General features: G+C 34.9%; 1 protein-coding gene across 4 annotated transcripts in view; it reads left to right on the plus strand.

The window, feature by feature from the left end:
- The window catches only part of TAFA5 (TAFA chemokine like family member 5), a 331427-nt gene that overhangs the window by 258388 nt on the left and 54098 nt on the right, over positions 1-18941 (plus strand). For all 4 annotated transcript variants that reach the window (XM_039345918.1, XM_039345919.1, XM_039345922.1 and 1 more), the window contains exon 3: positions 16858-16985. In XM_039345918.1, coding sequence (XP_039201852.1) covers positions 16858-16985 — 128 coding nt within the window. The remainder of the gene's footprint in view (positions 1-16857; positions 16986-18941) is intronic.

Consider the following 18941-nt stretch of genomic DNA (forward strand, 5'->3'; position numbering starts at 1 on the left):
AAGGACCCACTCTAATGGATCAAATAGCTAAAAGAGTTGGCAAAAAGTTTGTACTTTCAAGATTTAATGTAACCTTATGATAAAGTAGAATTAGTTCAACTAGTTGTGTTTCCTGTCTAGTTTATCCCAGAGGACTGACAGTAGTTTATCTTTTTGGGATTCTTGTGCTACAGAATCTTGTCATTAACTTCCAGTCAAGGCTTGCTCAGGATATTGCTCAGGTATCCACCACAATAACTTAAAGACAGTCCTCAACTTACAACTATTTGTTTAATGACTGCTTAAAGTTACAATGGCACTGAAAAAAGTGTCTTATGTCCATTTTCATACTTACAATCGTTGCAGCATCCCCATGACCATGTGATCAAAATTCAGACTTTGGCGATTGGCATGTATTTATGATGGTTGCTGTATCCCAGCTTCATGTGATCACCTTTTGTGTCTTTCTGATAAAGTCAGTAGGGAAGCCAGATTCACTTAACAACTGTGTCACTGATTTAACAACTGCACTGCTTCACTTAACAATTGTGGCAAGAAAGGACATAAAATATGACAAACTTATTTAACAAATGTTTTGCTTAGAAACAGAAAATTTGAGCTCAGTAATAATCATAAGTTGAGGAGTGCCTTTACAGACCTGTCTGAATTCATGTCTTGGACTATATACAAATATATTCGCAATTTTGAGATCCCAAAAAATTAATATTCAATATTTTATATATACAGAAGAAGGTAGTCTAGCTGGACTATTTTGTTGATATAGTTAATAAATGGACACCAGTTAAAAATAAATATTTTTAATTAAAGGATTGTTCACGATTTGTGCTGCTATATTAATTTTTCAGCTAATGCTTTTTCTCATTCAAAGAAAAATATATTATGGTTTTCCTGTATTTTGTTATTGTAAATAAAAAAATAACAAAATGTGACTTTTTAAGTGACATAGAATTAGCTATTGGGACTGTGCACAGTGTTCATATATGTACATTGCAAATTATATTATTACCATAGAATCTATTTTTCAGTTAATGAATGTCATCTTCAGTCATCCAAACCATTTTTGTAAATGGATCTCTGAAAGGATGCAAGCCCAGTTAAAATACTCTGCACTAAGAATGGGCTAAATCTAAATTATTTCCTGAAATTTTCCAATCTATTTTGTCAGTATTATTGTTAAAGCCTGAGCTAATTTGTGGAATATAGAGAGATTTTGGATAATTGAAATCGGGGCAAAGTAGCAAGAGGGATGGCAGTTTGAATGCTATGAAAGATAGTTCATGATGAATCACCCCAAACACCTACTAATGACAAAGATTTACTGTTTTGGTGAGAGAACAATAAAGGATCTCTTTTTTTCTGTCATCAAGCCATCGCTACCTTCTTTCTTCTGTTATATAAGGGTTTCTTATCAGGATATTGAATAGATGTAGTTAGTTACTGTAGGTACATCATACTCTCATTGTGACACTCTTTAACATTGCTTAGTTTGTTCCTGATATGATCCCAATTAGGTGAAAGTCAGATTAAGCCATGATTGTTAACAACTTCTCCATTTGTTTTGTATGCTTTGCACTTTGATGAACCTATCTGGAGAAGCAAAGGCTGTCATTTTGCTAGTTCTTGTTCTTTCTGGCTGCTAAATAACTTGGGTGAGTTTGATTAGAAAAAAATATTAATTGTCGTTGGAAATGGCTATATTCCTGGTCTCTTAAAGGAAAAGTTCATAGCATCTTTAATGTAAAACATACTTTGGACCAAGCACTATTGAATAATAATGCTCTAGATAATCAGGATCTTTTGGATTTGTAAACTCACTATCTTCTCATTCACTATGGTAAAGAATAGTGTCAAGTAACTATTCTTTACCATAGTGAATGAGAAGATAGTGAGTTTACAAATCCAAGAGATCCTGATTATCTAGAGCATTCTAATCAGATTTAAGGTAGAATATGAGATATGAGACAGAGACTATTATGTGGATGATTGATGCCAGAAACTGGATAGAAAGAGAATAAAGTCCTGTAAGTTTTATTTGTGGATGTCAAGGCTGGAAATTGGAAGCATTATAATGCAGTGATTTAATTTTTTTCTGTCAATTGTTCTATTGAGAATGTGTTTTTGAGGAAATGTGTCCATGCTGTGGGACTCTCTCATCTTCTTTGTTGTTTGTGGGAAAGATTATCCAGTTGAGATGTATCAATATGCTAATATTACTCAGGAAATGATTTAATGATTTAAATGCTTCATATTTTGTCTAAATTGGCTGTATGGAAGTAGATTTTGAAACTGATTCAAGGAAAGACAGAGGTTCTGTTGCTGGTAGAAAATAATGTTTAGATTCTTTGTTGAAACAAATAGAATAGAATTAAGATATTACATGTTTTTTAAATAGTATCTTGTATTTGCTATCATGAGATTTAAGAGATGGTAAAAGTCACATAAGTAGAAAATACAATCAACCATTTCTCCACCCCCACAAAAAATTAAATGCATCCCCCAATGAGGCCCAGTCCAACCATAATAGAAAATTAACAAATAACTCAATCACAATTAAAATTATATACAAAGAATAATATATATTGTAATATATTTACAGTTACAGTGATTTTAAAAACCTACACCTGTTTATAATCTAATTTTGTTAATGAGATTTACAGTAAAACAGGCCTAGTGCCATTCTCTGCATCTGCTCATAATTACTTTCATTAGTCAGTTTGCTTTATTGAATAAATAGGTTTTCAGATCTTACTTAAATCATTTCAAATATGGGTGCAGCTGGGTTGGTGGAGGAGCGAATTCCACCAGCACTAGCTTGACTTAAGAAAGCAATACAGTGTATCTGAATTTGCATATAAAGAAGACAAATGCATCAGGATATGTTTTGTATTCTTTAATATGCAGTGTAATATAAGTAACAAATCGGTGGACATTTATTTTGCATAGGTACAATTTTGTATACTGTATATGCCGGCGCATTAGGCGACCCGGCGTATAAGATGACCCCCATCTTTATCGCCGAGCTGCATTCCTAGAACGTCATCTTATACGCCGGAAACTACCAGTATTTCCGGCGTAAAAGATGACTCGGCGTATAAGACGACCCCCGTCTTTGGCGCCAAATTTAGCGCTTCTGGAAGTCGTCTTATATACCGGCATATACGGTACATATATGTGTGAGTTAAGTTACCGGTAGTAGAAAACATAACAAGAGGTTAATTGCCGTGTCAATATATTTAAAACTTTTGTGCCTGCTTCTATAGTGATCCAGGGATCTCTTGAGTTCTAGCTAACAATGACCTAAGGGCTGACATTCTTCTTACTTTTCAGGATGCCCTCAATCCACAGCATGGTAGAACAAATTATAAGCCAGTTATTGAATCAGAGCTATCCCTTGAGCCATTTTACACGATTGATAAATGACATCAAATGATTTTGATTTTGCAATGAACAGGAATACAAACTGAAATATGCTCAACATGCTTGATGTTTATATGCCATCAGCTCAGTGTCAATCCATAGCAATCATGTAAATAAATATTTTTCAGAATGAAGTGTTCTCTGCCTGGTCTTTTATGTCTTCCTAACAGTGTGCCCATTGCCACTATAATTGACTTTATCCGCTTTACTGCTGTTTGTCCTCCTTTTTCCTTTCACCTTTTGCAGCATTATAATTTTCCCAAGAGAGCAAGGTTTTGGTATAACATGTCCAAAGTAGGATTATTCTGAGCCTGTATATATGTATCTCAGGAGAGAACTCTGGATTCATTTGTTTTATAATGCATTTGTTTGTTTTCTTAGCTCTCCATAGTATTCTCTGGAGCCCTCTCCAACACCAAAGTTCAAAAGCTCAGCTCAATTACTTCCATGGAGTTTCACAGGGAAAACTATTGCCTGTGTGATTCTAAATTTTGTAGGTTCAGCCAGTCAAGGAATCTAAATATCTTTTCTAAAGACTTCATTGTTTGTCTACTAAGCAATACACAATTTCACTAGGACTGAAATCTTCAATTTGATTCCATAAAAATCTAGACAAATGCATAATACCCAAGTAATATTCAGAATGGTGAACTAAATATAGACAGATTAATTTGAAATTTCTAATTCCAAGTATTTGTAGAATTTATCCTTTATAAAGCTTCTAATGGATAAAAAGAGAATGAAAAGCAATTAACCATGTATTATTACTATTTGAAGTACACTTTTTAAAATAAAAAATGAACATATTTTATATTCAGACTCTTATGAGAGTGAAGTCAACAAGTTACAGACTTCATAGCAAGCAAAGACAGGGTCATAGAGAAATACATGCTATCCTGTTTGTAATTGTATTCTACAAAAGTGTATGACTGATGGAGTTTTCCAGCCTATCAAATAGCAATAGCACTTAGACTTATACACCATTTCATAGTGCTTTACAGAATTCTCTGAGTGGTTTACAGAGTCAGTATATTGCCCCTAACAATCTGAGTCCTCATTTTACCAACCTCAGAAGGATGGAAGGCTGAGTGAACTTTGAACCGGTTAGTATCGAATTCCTGGCAGTGATCAGTTAGCCCGCAATACTTGAATCTAACCACTGTGTCACCAGGGTACGAAATGTGTTCAATAATGTCAGATGTTTGCTGATAGATTAAGTATCTGAGAATATGAATGCTTTGAATTTTGCCAATCACAGCTACTAGAGAGGGGGAAAAAGATGAATTTATGAACATTTGATTTTTTTTAAAAAAAAATCTGGCAGTACAGGAACAACATAGTCTTGTATGGTAGTGCAAAAATAGATTCTAGGTGCATTGCAGAAAGTAGTTTACAGAAGGAAAGAATGTGTGACAGGTAGCTGTGTATATCTGGTCTATATTTTAAAGGACAAAAGACAATACATGTTTCTGTCTTGTAATCTAATGCCTTAATTTATAATATACATATTCAGTGAATTAGAATTTCAGAGAAATCCATGGCTAACTGTACAGAATTGGGATGAAAATTAGTCATCATTTTCATTTCTCTACTATTTTGAGCCTCAGGACATGGGTCTTTTTGATATTGATATGTCATAAAGTACCTTTGAGAAATAAAATAAAAAACTTTTAAAAGAATGCTATTTTTCACAGTCATACACTGCTGGCAAGTAATTGCCAAAGGAGAAACATCACTTTAGAGATGAAAGACCAGAAATACAGTATGACGAGGTTTTGTTCTCTCTATTTTAATTGGTATTCCTGGTCTGTTTTTTACAGGTCTGTTTTTGGTAGGTTGGGCTATTTTTTTTTCTTTTTTGCATAATGACAAATGCAAAGAATGAATTAAGCAGGCCTGCTTTCTTTTTTTGCTGCCCGTCACTTCCTTGTCATCTTCTCCCATTAGTGGACCAGCTGTTTCCTTGACTTTTTTCTTGTTTTTTATGTATTGAAAGAATTTTTAAAAACTATTTTTAACATTTGTTGCACATCTTACTTCATTCTGAGGTTTAGCTTTTGCAAGTTCGGGCTATTTGTTGGTATTCTTCCATAGTTATGTGTCTCTCTTACCATTTTTTGTACTTATTCTTTTTGTTTTTCAGTTTATCAGACAGTTCTTTGTGTAACTATGCTGGTTTCTTCCTGGATTTCTTTTTCTTTTTCTTTTCAACAGTTTTGTGGCAGACTGGGTTTTTATAAACACATTTCCCAGCTTCTTGAATTGTTTTCCCCTTTAAGATTCTCATCCATAGAATCCTTCTGAAGCGCTCTCTAAGTTTTTTGAAATCAGATCTTTAAAGTCTAAGACACTAGTTTAATTTTATTCTATTTCTTGTGATTGCATTATATTGAATTCCACTATGACATTGTTGGTTTTCCCCAAAGTTCTTGCAATTTTAACCCCCTCTATTATTTCATCTCTGTTAGTAAGAATTAAGTCCAGTACTTATAGCTGGACAGTATAGCTGATCCTCTAGTTCTCTCCTCTGCATTTTGGATGACAAAGTTGTCAGCTAGGCTTGTAGGAATTGTTCTGTTTCCCACTTGATGCTGAGTTTGTCAGAATAGTTAAAGTCCCCCATTACTGCTGTGTGTTTCCTACATATGTTTGTTAATTGATTGTTAAAATTTATCTATTTCTTTTGCTTAGTTTGGTGGCCTGTAGTATACATCTGTAACAATGTCATTTTTTTCTCTTTTTATCTTATTCATATGCATTCAAGGAGGCTTTCATCCTTGGTTTTATACATTTCTGTAGAGATGTAGCTATCTCTTATATATAATGCAACTCCACTTCATCTTTTATTTGTCTGTTTCTTTTGAACAGTTTAGTTCCTTCCATCATTCCATTCCAGTTGTGAGTTTCATCCCACCAAGAGCTGTAATGGCAACTATATCATACCTGTCCTCAGTGGTAGGATTCAAATATCTGAACATCCGGTTCTCTGCATGAATGCAGGCCTGGGCCTCCAGGCCTAGAATAGACTTCCGAAAGTGACAGCCACGCAGTTCCTATGGGCCATTCTAGGCCTGGGAGGCCTCCTGCAGGCCTCCGAGGCCTAGAACAGACTTCCAGAAGCAGCATGGGTTTGCTGGTTTTCCGAACTCAACAAAATTTAGCTACCAAACCGGTACGAACTGGCTGAATCCCACCATTGCCTGCCCTCACATATTAGTACTTCAAGTTCACCGTTTGTTCCCCAAAATTAGTGTGTTAATGTATAGGCATCTGAGTCCTTTATGGCTGACCCAACTGTTTCAAATAAATTTCATAGGTAGTCCCTACGCAGTGGCAACTATTTCATGTTTCTTGTATTAGTTATTTTTAACGTCTTTCAAATAATTTTGGTTTCATTGGTGAAAATTGCAAAAAAATGACAGGAACTTTTGAGAAATTACTTTACTACTGGTTACATTTTGTTCTTTAAGGCATTAATATATTCTTATGGAAAATTGTGTATGCCTACTATTATTTTCAGTGCTTTGCACATAGGTTAAGTAATACAATAAATTTTCTTTTATGAAAAGAAGCCTGTATGTTTGTTGCTTGGTAACATGACTTTATGTGAATTGGATGCTTTGTTTACATCAGTGTGGAACAAAGTTATTATTGTACAACAGACTCATGTTCTCCAGTTCTTAATATTCAGTTCTTAGAGTTCAGTAATTTCATCTATGGAATAATAACTGTGAGTGAGTTGTAAGAAAAAAATAAAATAGCTATTATTCAAATGTTATAACTTCATTGAGTTAATGCGTATTACATATTGAAGCCTATAAATTCTTAGACTCTATCATTCACTGAAAAAAAATATAATAAAATGTTACAGTTCTGCTAAGTTAAATGGAATTCAATGATTTTTTTTAAAAAATGGCAGTCTAAATGTCAATAATGTACTTTATATTTGTTTCATTTGTTCATCCTTTAATCATATCAGTAGTGATGATGAATTAGTTTAATGTCCTTGCCATATTTACATTTAATAATAATAATAATAATGATAAAGTTGGAAGGGACCTTGGAGGTCATCTAGTCCAACCCCCTGCTCAGGCAGGAAATCCTATACCATTTTGGACAAATGGCTGTCCAGTTTCTTCTAAAAATTTCCAGTGTTGGAGCATTCACCGCTTCTGGAGGCAGGTTGTTCCACTGGTTAATTGTTCTAACTGTCAGGAAGTTTCTCCTTAGTTCTAGGTTGCTTCTCTCTTTGGTTAGTTTCCACCTGTTGCTCCTTGCCTGCCCTCAGGCGCTTTGGAAAATAGCTTGATTCCCTCTTCTTTGTTGCAGCCCCTGAGATATTGGAACACAGCTATCATGTCCCCCCTCGTCCTTCTCTTCATTAAACTAGACATACCCAATTCCAGCAACTGTTCCTTATATGTTTTAGCCTCCAGTCCCCTAATCATCTTTGTTGCTCTTCTCTGTACTCTTTCTAGAGTCTCAACATCTTTTTTACATCGTGGTGACCAAAACTGGATGCAGTATTCCAAGTGTGGCCTTACCAAGACATTGTAAAGTGGTATTAATATTCCACGTGATCTTGATTCTATCCCTCTGTTAATGCAGCCTAGCACTGTGTTGGCTTTTTTGGCAGCTGCAGCACACGGCTGGCTCACATTTAAATGATTGTCCATTAGGACTCCAAGATCCCTCTTACAGTTACTACTATTGAGCAAGGTACCCCCTATACTATACCTGTGCATTTGGTTTTTCTTGCCTACATGTAGAACCTTACTTTTTTCACCATTGAATTTCATTTTGTTAGATAGCGCCCAGTGTTCAAGTCTGTCCAGATCCTCCTGTATCCTAAGTCTGTCTTCTGGAGTGTTGGCTATTCCTGCCAGCTTGGTGTCGTCTGCAAATTTGATGAGTTCCCCATCTATCCCCTCGTTCAAATCGTTGATGAAGATGTTGAAGAGCACTGGGCCAAGAACAGAGCCCTGGGCCACCCCACTACACACTTCCCTCTATACAGATGCAGTTCCATTGAGGACCACATGCTGAGTACAGCCGGTCAGCCAGCTACAGATCCATCTGGTGGTGATGCTGTCTAACCCACATTTTTCTATCTTATCAAGTAGTAGGTTGTGGTCTATTTTGTCAAATGCCTTACTGAAGTCTAAGTAAATTATATCCACAGCATTCCTCTGCTCCATTAATTTTGTCACTTGGTCAAAGAATGCAATAAGATTTGTCTGGCATGATCTGTTTTTGACAAACCCGTGTTGGCTTTTAGTAATGACTTTGTTTGCCTGTAGATGTTTGCTGATTCGTTGTTTGATTATCTTTTCCAGAATCTTCCCAGGTATTGAGGTCAGGCTGATAGGTCTGTAATTTCTTGGGTCCTTTTTTTTTCTTTTTTTGAAGATGGGAACTACATCGGCTCTTTTCTAGTCCTCTGGTAGTTCCCCAGTGCTCCAGGATCTTTGAAAACTATAGTTCAGTGGTTCTGAGATCACATCTGCCAGTTCCTTAAGAACCTTGGGGTGTAATCCATCTGGTCCTGGTGATTTGAACTCATCTAGGCTGGATATTTTCTTGCCTATCTTAACTTGTATTTCTATTTTGTTTTTTATGGCACTATTTTTGATAGGTTGTTCTGTTGTTTTTTTATCCCTTTATGTAAAGACAGATGCAAAAAAGAAGTTAAATAGTTCTGCTTTCTCCCTGTTGCTTGTCACCTTCTGGTCACTTTCACCCACTAATGGACCAATCGTTTCTTTTACTTTTTTCTTGTTCTTTACATGTTGAAAGAACCTTTTTTTGTTATTTTTGACTTTGGTTGCAAGCCTTAGTTCATTTTGAGCCTTAGCTTTCCTCACTTCATCTTTGCAGGCTCGGGCTATTTGCTGATATTCTGACTTAGTTATGTGCCCCTCTTTCCACTTTCTATACTTGTTCTTTTTATCTTTCAATTGATCAGAGAGTTCTTTATGCAGCCATGCTGGTTTCTTTTAAGAGCTTGTCATTGAATAACTATTGCTAAGTCAACCTTCGGTAACTAATTTTGGAGAGAAAAATACGCTAATGAGTATATAATATCATTAAAGCAGACATTTAAATATGGATGCATATAAAATATGGCTTTGATAATATAGCGATCAGCTGCCCATCATAAACAAATCAGTTGTGAGTTTTGTTTTTTGTTTGCAAATAAGTAAATCTAGATTAAATATGAGATACATATTTATGTATTCAGGAATTCATAAAGATTCTTTGTAGATTAACATATGTTGTTTAAATAGAACTCTATTTTGTTAAAAATAGGAATTAAAAATAGGAATTACAGTTAAGTGCTAATGAGCATATAATATAATTAAGGCAGGCATTAAAATATGAATTCATATAAAATATGGATTTATATAATATAACAATCGGCTGCCTAGCATGAACAAATGGGTTATGACTTTTTGTTTTTGTTTGCAAGTAAATAAATCTAGGTTAATTAAGAGATACACATTTACCTATTCAGGAATTCATAAAGATGATTTGTAGATTAACATATGAACTTTATAATTTACAATTCTGTTAAAAATAGAATTATGAAGAAAATTTAGAAAATAGAATTATGAGATGCACTGCTAAGAAAAAAATAGTTACATTCATATGTGTCAGGAAATTATGATTCAGCATCCAGATTTATTACATAGTTACTGTATTTCACTTTAAAATATTCATGTTTGAGTGTTTAGCACATAATATTGCTTCAGAATGGGCAACCATCAGCACCTCTTTCAAGAAAGGGCCTCTTTTCCTGAGCTCATTCGATATCCACATGAGCCTAAGAAAGTACATGTGTGCATTAAGGGGGTGCTAATAGCACACTATATCTTCTTCAAAGCAGCCATACACTTTCAGTGCTTCCTTAACTCAAATATCCCTTTTTTCCTGGGATGATGGGGCCTTTTTAAAGACCTTGGCTGAGAGGTTGAACATAGAATAATAGGGTTGGAATACCATTCTGGACAATGGTGTAGTAGGTAGGCCCATACCTGCTCTTATGCACCTTTTTGACTTTGAATCCATACAGGAACACATTCCTGTTTAGAAAGTGATATAGTTTTGCTTTCATGCTTAGGAAATGAGACCTTCTTAATACTTAGGAGTTGTGGGGAAAGGACACTGACCATACATCAAGAATGGAAGTGTTAGTTCTGTGCCATTTGTTAAATAAACAAGTTCTCATATATATATATATATATATATATATATATATATATATATATATATATATATATATATATATATATATATATATAATTACATGAAGCAAAATATGAAAGAAAAAATTAGTTTTCCGTGACACATGATTTAAAGAATCTTTAGAGTAACTTTCTCAAAATAAAGCCAGTCTGGTCTTGTCCAGTATGTGCTTTGCAACTGTTTTATCTTAATTTATTTGTGAAACAGATTAGATGGAAATATAATACATAACCTGATTGTTGTTTGATTGGTAAGTAAGAACACTAGCAATTGAATGTGTGTCAAAAGCATTTGCTGAATGTCCACTGAGAGTACAAGAACAAATGGCAGGCTGCTGAAGACTTTAGACAAAGAATAAGTAGAACTGAAGGCTTAACGAAATAACAGCTAAAGCTGTCATGACAGGATGAGTTCCAAATGTAGGCAATTGAAGCTATTCCTGAAGGTTAACAAATAGTGAAAGGAGAATAGTAAATAACTGACTGCAGTTTTGAACATACTACTAACTGATCAAGATTTCTATCCATTGCCTGCCCAAATGCCAGTGACAAATATGTTGCAAGAACAACAGAACCTTTGTACAGGAGCACAAGGTGGCTGAATCTGTATGTGTAGCTTATTTTATCGCTGAACTGTGCTCCCCTACATTGTGTTGTGACATAAACAATGCTGTAGGAACCAAAGTTAGAAATAGAACTCTAAAGGGGGGGGGAAACCCTACCCTTCATTTCTTTTTTTAGAGCAAGGCTGCTTAGAATCCATCAGTAAGGATTCTGTTGTTATAGAGATGGCAGTTATTCGGGGACCTCATCAGAATCCCTTGTTCTTGATTCATAAATTTCATAGCACACAATATATATTAAGAAAGCTTTACCACAGAAAACTTATTAGTGGCAGTTGTATTCGCACCACATTTATTAAAGAAAATTGTGATTGTGTTTATTCAAGAAAGATTACCTAGGATAATAGAGATGTTTTTTTCTCTTTAAAAATAATTTACAAGAAAAATTGGCAGGACTGATTATGTCTTCTTAAACTTGTATAATACCTCCACTGTTTATTTATTCCTGCTCTCATTAACTCTGATATGTTCAGCATACTGGCGACAAAGTGAAATATCCTAAAAACTTGATCTCTGTAGTGGTTTCTGCTGGCATGCCAGAAATCACTTTAAATTTTACTTTGCTTCCAATACACTAATTGAATACAGCAGAGTGGAACAGCAGGACATAGAAACGGAGCACAGTGAGTCCTGACAAAGATTTTTCTCCAGAGGCAAGCATTCAATTAACATCCCTTGTTAGACAGCAAAAACTAAGTACCCTGAAGCTACCTGTCACTTATTTGTTATTTCCCTGAAAACTAGAATTTCTACAATTTTGGGGCTGTACAGTTTCAAAATCCCATTCACCCTACATATGTCACCTAGATAATCCAAACTAGATGGTCAATTGATTTTTGATTGAATTGCTCATTCAAAACAAGGTGGTAGAATGGTAATTATTCTTCATTCAGGAGAATTTTGTACAGATGCATTTTTGCATTTATAATCTCACTGCAAAAATTTGCAATATGCACTGTCAATATATATACATGTACATGTACAAATACACACACACACACACACATCTATGTGTATGACATGGTGGCGCAGTGGTTAGAATGCAGTACTGCAGCTAACTCACTGTTCAGTCTAGGAGTTTGATTCTGACCGGCTCAAGGTTGACTCGGCCTTCCATCCTTCTGAGATAGGTAAAATGAGGACCCAGATTGTTGCGGGCAATATGCTGACTCTGTAAACTGCTCAGAGAGGGCTGTAAAACACTGTGAAGCGGTATATAAGTCTAAGAGCTATTGCTGTTGCTATATGAGTTATTATATTTATTTTATATAAATAGCAATAGCTATTGCTATATGAGTTATTATATTTAATTTATAACCTCCAAGGAATACAGTGTGTTTTGCTTGGAGAGGGCTGTAAAGCACTATGAAGTAGTATATAAGTCTAAGTGCTGTTACTATTGCTACATGCATGCATGCGTACTTGTTTGTACATGGTAACATTGGAGCCTACTATCATCTCTCATTAAAAGTCAGAAGCTAGACCAGGGGTAGGCAACCTAGGCTTTTTTATGACTCGTGGACTTCAACTCCCAGAATTCCGGAGCCAGCATAGCTGGCTCAGAAATTCTGGGAGTTGAAGTCCACGAGTCATAAAAGAGCCAAGCTTGCCTACCCCTGAGCTAGACAATCAATTATCAGGCATATATTAGAGGTAAGTATTGGCAAGACTTGGACTAGTCCATTTAGGTCTCTTCAAGCTTTAAGAGGAACTAAAGAGCCTCTTAATGCGGGTGAAGAAGGAGAATGCAAAAGTTAGCTTGAAACTCAACATTAAGAAAACCAAAATCATGGCATCTAGCCCTCTCAATTCCTGGCAAATAGATGGGGAAGAAATGGAGGTAGTGACAGACTTTATTTTTCTGGGCTACCAAAAATCTCCTCAGATGGGGTCTGCAGCCAAGAAATTAAAAGACGCTTGCTCTTGGGGAGGAAAGCTATGGCAAATCTAGACAGCATACTAAAAAGCAGAGACATCACCCTGCCAACAAAAGTGCGTATAGTCAAGACCATGGTTTTCCCAGTTGCAATGTATGGCTGTGAAAGTTGGACCATAAGAAAGGCTGAGCGCCAAAGAATTGAGGCCTTTGAACTATGATGTTGGAGAAGACTCCTGCGAGTCCCTTGGATTGCAAGGCGTTCAAATCAGTCAGTCCTAGAAAAGATCAACCCCGACTGCTCTTTAGAAGTCCAGATCCTGAAGTTGAAACTCAAATACTTTGGCCACCTAATGAGAAGGAAGGACTCACTAGAGAAGGGCCTAATGCTGGGAAAGATTGAGGGCAATAGAAGAAGGGGACGACAGAGAATGAGATGGCTGGATGGAGTCACTGAAGCAGTAGGTGTGAACTTAAATGGACTCCAGAAGATGGTAGAGGGCAGGAAGACCTGGAGGAACGTTGTCCATGGGGTCGCGATGGGTCGGACACGACTTCGCAATTAACAACAACAACAACAAGCTTTAAAGTCCTTTGTTTTTAAATAGTCGGATAAAATAGTGATTTATTTTCTAGAATCCCCTCCCCCCCAAAAAAAAGCTTTGTAAAACAATATCTGGAACTGTTCTTCACTAAGGCTTTATGTGTAACAAAATACTATAAGACTTATGGGAAATCTGTTCTATTGAAGAAAAGTACTTTGTAGCTGAAAATATATTTTCCAAACCATATTGTGTTGCATAATAGCATATTTGGAGGTGTGCAATATCCCAGGATAGGATTATAAATCCAAGTGCACTTTTTGTATGATGGGAAGGCACTAGTAATTTCTTGTATTTTCATTAGTTTCATCTTCTTTAAATTCTTTAAAATTCATAGGTAACATAGACATTCATTGACAAATAACAGAGTTACTGATAGACATTTATATAGAGATATAGACCTTTTCCTACAATGTGCTCTTCTGATTTACTCAGCAAATCTATATCCATTTAACTGGGATTTAACCCCTATTGATCTCAAGACAAGGTTTTTAATATATTTTCTTTTTCTTCCTGGAGAATCCTGACCATGTGAATGAGGTTTATGCTAGCAGCTCTACTTCCATCTGGAACCATCCCTCTAAAAAAAAGGAGTTACTGGTTAAACTATGCTTTGCTAGCATACTTAGATTATTCTCCTGCAATTTTTTCTCTTTTTTTTTCTATTTCAGTTACAGGAGAATTATAACTTGTGGTTTTTTTTTCTTTAATTCTTCCTGTCTTTTATGTTTATATATTTATATTCATATTTTAACCGTAATCTGGGACCTATACTTTAACCTATATGCCAGTTAGATGATTGTTCTCTATTTGATATAAATCTGTGTTTGTTAGAAAGCTTATAGAGGGCATTCTTTAGGAGTTGAGGTTAATTGTTCAAGGTTAATTCCTAATTATTACCTCTAGTTATCAGTGGGAAAAAAATGAAATCTGTTATTTAAAATAAGATTATTTAGGAGTATTACTGAAATATGAGCCCATTGTTTTCTATTGACTGGACACTAAAGCATATGCTGAACAGTTACAAGAATGTCCAGTCTGACAAAGAGAAGGACTAGTGGTGTTAAAATAGCAATCTTCCAATATTTGAGGGCTATCACAGAGAAGAGGGGACCAATCTATTCTCCAAAATAGCTGAGAACAGGATAAGAAGTAACATATGGAAGCTTATCAAAGATCCAACCTAGAATTAAGGAGACATTTCCTGTCAATGAGAACAATTAACCAGTGTAGCAGCTGGTTTCCAGAAGTTGTGGGTCTTCCATCAGTGAAGGTTTTTTCAGAAGAGATTGGACATTTGTCTAAAATGGAATAGGGTCTCCTGCTTGAGCAGGGGGTTGGGCTAGAAGACTTCCAAGGTCTCTGTTATTCTATTATTCTGTTATTTGAAACAACACATTGTGCATAAGAAAAGTGAAGAGAACTTATTGAGATAAAATAATCACTAAGGGTTTGTAATTCTGATTGCATTTTGAAAGCCGTTTTTAGTTTTATAGTGTTTTAGAACTTAGAGTTCTAATTTGACTTTCAGATTATCTGAACTTCAAATAACTGCTTTTAATAACTAAGACTTTTTGAACTCATGACACTTCTTTAAAATGTCTGTCTCTTTCACAGAACTATAGCCCCAAGTCTCTTTAGCTTAGAGCCATTACAATTTTCTGTACTGCAGATAATCTCCTACAAAGTCAGAACAAAAAACAAACAAAATTAACATTTTGTTTCTTAGTCAAAAAAAAAAAAAGCTGAAAACTTGCTGGGTACTTTTTCTGCTATTGCTGCTCTTGTTTGTTTTATTATTATGAGATTGTACAACTTTTGCTCTCTGTGAAAACAAAAGGTCTTCCTGTTTTGAAAGCATTAGGAGTTCTGATAATTTAACACAAGTTACCATATACTTATTCTCTTGTTACATTCTAACAGGTCCTCTGAAATCTATATTCTCGAAAACAGAATTGAGAGGAAAGCCCTGTGGTTAATTCTCAATCATAGGACTGTGTTAATATTTTCAATTACAATCTACTCAGTTACAGTCCCTCTCTTGCAGTGATACAGATCCCATGCAGCGATAATGTTAATATAAACATACTCAACAGAAAGAGCAGGAAAAGGAAGGTTTGTTTTTGTTTTTTAAAAAATGAAAGAGCTATATTCAGTAGTTGATAAAAGATCACAATAGGGAGAGAAATTCAGCTTTATCTATTGAAAAGTAAAAGATTAATGTACATAAGAATCGGGATATATACCTGCAAAAATCAAATTGCTAAAGCTCTTTATTACTGGCACATATAAGTTACTTACCTTTGCATTAAGGTAAAGCATCAACATTTATATATGTCATCTCCCAGCACAATTGCTTATCCAGCAGCATCGAGTGTGTCTATGTGTATGTCAAGATACTCAGGGTGGCAGTTGTTACAGTACAGTCAAAACTCTCCCCTTTTCTATGTGTATAAACACTTGTACATGAAGCAGAAGGATTTGATTGTATGATCACAAGATTCCTGTTATCTTACTTCAAAGACTGGCACTGAGTAATCTTATACGCTTTTTTTTTTTTTTTTTACTTGAAGGAATAGTCATAAAGAGCACTTTCTGTGTAGCATCTGGAATTCATGTACTTCTTGCCTACCCATCTCCAGACCAGAGGCGATTAGAAGCTTCTGTGTTTGGGTTACTTGATGCTTGCCTGGCCTCTAATCTCAGTATTGTATGACTTATTACAGTACTGAGATTAGAGGCCAGGCAAGCATCAAGTAACCCAAACACAGAAGCTTCTAATCGCCTCTGGTCTGGAGATGGGTAGGCAAGAAGTACATGAATTCCAGATGCTACATAGAAAGTAAAAAAAAAAAAAAAAAAAAACAACTTCAAATCATAATGCACAATTTCAGTATTATAATTAAACCAGATATTACCATTTGGCCACAGTGCTTCTTCTTTCTCCCTAGAGCCATGATAGTGAAGAAGAGGGAAGGCAAAGCTTCATACATGCAAATGCAATGACTGAATCATCATCAAAATATACACTGGAGAGAAAAAAATGCATGAAATGCAAGCTGATTTTTGTCTCTTTTTTCCTCTCTTCTGAACAGCACGCATTATTAAAACAAAACAATGGTGTGAAATGCTTCCATGTTTAGAAGGAGAAGGCTGTGATTTGCTAATCAATAGATCAGGCTGGACCTGTACGCAACCCGGTGGGAGAATAAAGACAACCACGGTGAGTTTTCTTGCTTCTTGCAATCCTTTGGGTAAAATAAGTGATCAATTAGGTGTGAAAAAGCAACAGAAAGTAAAAGATCAAATTGCTTCAGAATAAAACATCATTAATACATTTTCAATCTTTCATAGCCATAATTCTCTTACTTAGGTATCTTTGATTGCAATCTAACTCACTATGAATGGTGGAGAAAATTCTTTATTTGATACTATAAGTGGTGGTAATGAGGAGGACAACTCAAAATTACAGAAAATTCAAATTACAGCAGCGGGAATTCTCTACAACTTAAAACCTTGGGAACAAATGACACCAAATATACATGAACTATTGTCAATGTGCTCAATGATTGTGTCTAGAGGCTGTCTGCTCTGTAAAGTGAATTGTTTCTTAAGATAGCACAGTGATTTCTTTGACACTATTTATTACCAGATTATTTTTTATTAGTAACTAGAGATCAAAAAATTCATTCCAATGAGAATGTGTCTCAAAACTCTTGACATTTAGCAGAGATTAATTTGTTCTGCTGGTTTCTTCTCTTTTAATTGTTGACCTATTTAATTAAATGTTTAACAAGCTTTCATGATGGTTTTGATATTTTTATTTTTATTACAAATTGTTTGGAGTGCCATCTGATAGACAATATAAAAACAAATATAAATATAAAAAGGGAATGTATGCTAATATGTACTAGATCAACAAAGACATCTTTGGAAAATAAATGTCATAGTATCAAAGGTAGATAGTAGAAATCATGTTCTGAATGATAGAACTGACAGTCATTTAATTGTCTTTATACCATTTCCAACATGAACGTGTCTGTCAGTCGGAGTGATTCAGTCTAAGCAACTTAAAAAATTTAGCATGTCAAAAACAATAATTTTCATTATCAAATTGGAAATTTATTTGGCAACTTGATTCTAATTGCCTGTATTTCTTGTCCAATTGATTTCCATATCACGTATTGCCATAAAACTAGTCAAAGAACCTCCCAGTATATCAATTATGTGAAGAAAAATCAAAACTCCACCCTATTAAACAATTTCCTTGTATTTTGCCTATTATTTGTGATAGACAAACACAATAAAAGTACCCAGGAATCAACTTTGCATGTTCAATTCAGAATTTGGGAATAATGTTCCTCCTTTCCTAGGTACATTGGTGAAAAGCCATCTCCATGTTCACAGTATGATTGTACAGAAGAACTTAATTTTTCATGTGATTGAACTAGAATCCTGTGGCTAGGAAAGGAGAAAAGTTGTTCACCTCTCTTCCCATATTGGAGCACACACATCAAGAACAGATTATTATTATTTAGTAATATATTATTTTTTAACAAACATTGTTTGAATTAGTTGGGACCAGGCAATAAAAGTTGGCAATTGCAAACCACCCATTGCATTTGGTTTATTTGTTGATAAGCATGATTAAATTTGCAAATTGTCATTATTAACCACATGAAAGAAATATGGGATTTAAAGAAAAAAAACAGTGACAGGAAGCAAAATAGGCTCATCTATTTGATGAAGCTTATATCTGAATTATAGTAGCAATAGTTACGTTTTTGAAATGAGTTTAGTAGTACTATAAAAATATAAAATGTTAACATCTGGTTATAAGTATCATTGCAAAAAACATGACATTTTTTATTTTCTTTTAATATTGTAATTAATAGTTTTGTCCCCCTTCTGTATAGTTTAAAAAAGCCCTCTGTAACATTTTACCCAGGAATGGTAAAAATGAGTCAGGGCTTAACTGTGGCTTATTTGAGCCAAGAGAAAATAAAGGAGAAAGACAAGGGAAATCCAGACACCTGTTCTTAAAATTACAGCAATAGCATGTCTTATAATGACTATCTGGAACAGAAAATTTTAAAGCGTTGGAGATAGCAAATGTGACTGCTTCTCTGAAGAGCTGTTGAAGTTGAAAACTCTTGTTTTTCATCTCTTTTGCATCTCA

Source organism: Crotalus tigris, unplaced genomic scaffold, assembly GCF_016545835.1.
Source record: "Crotalus tigris isolate CLP2741 ecotype Arizona unplaced genomic scaffold, ASM1654583v1 scf7180000017987.690289119674:8195010, whole genome shotgun sequence".
Lineage (NCBI taxonomy): Eukaryota > Metazoa > Chordata > Lepidosauria > Squamata > Viperidae > Crotalus > Crotalus tigris.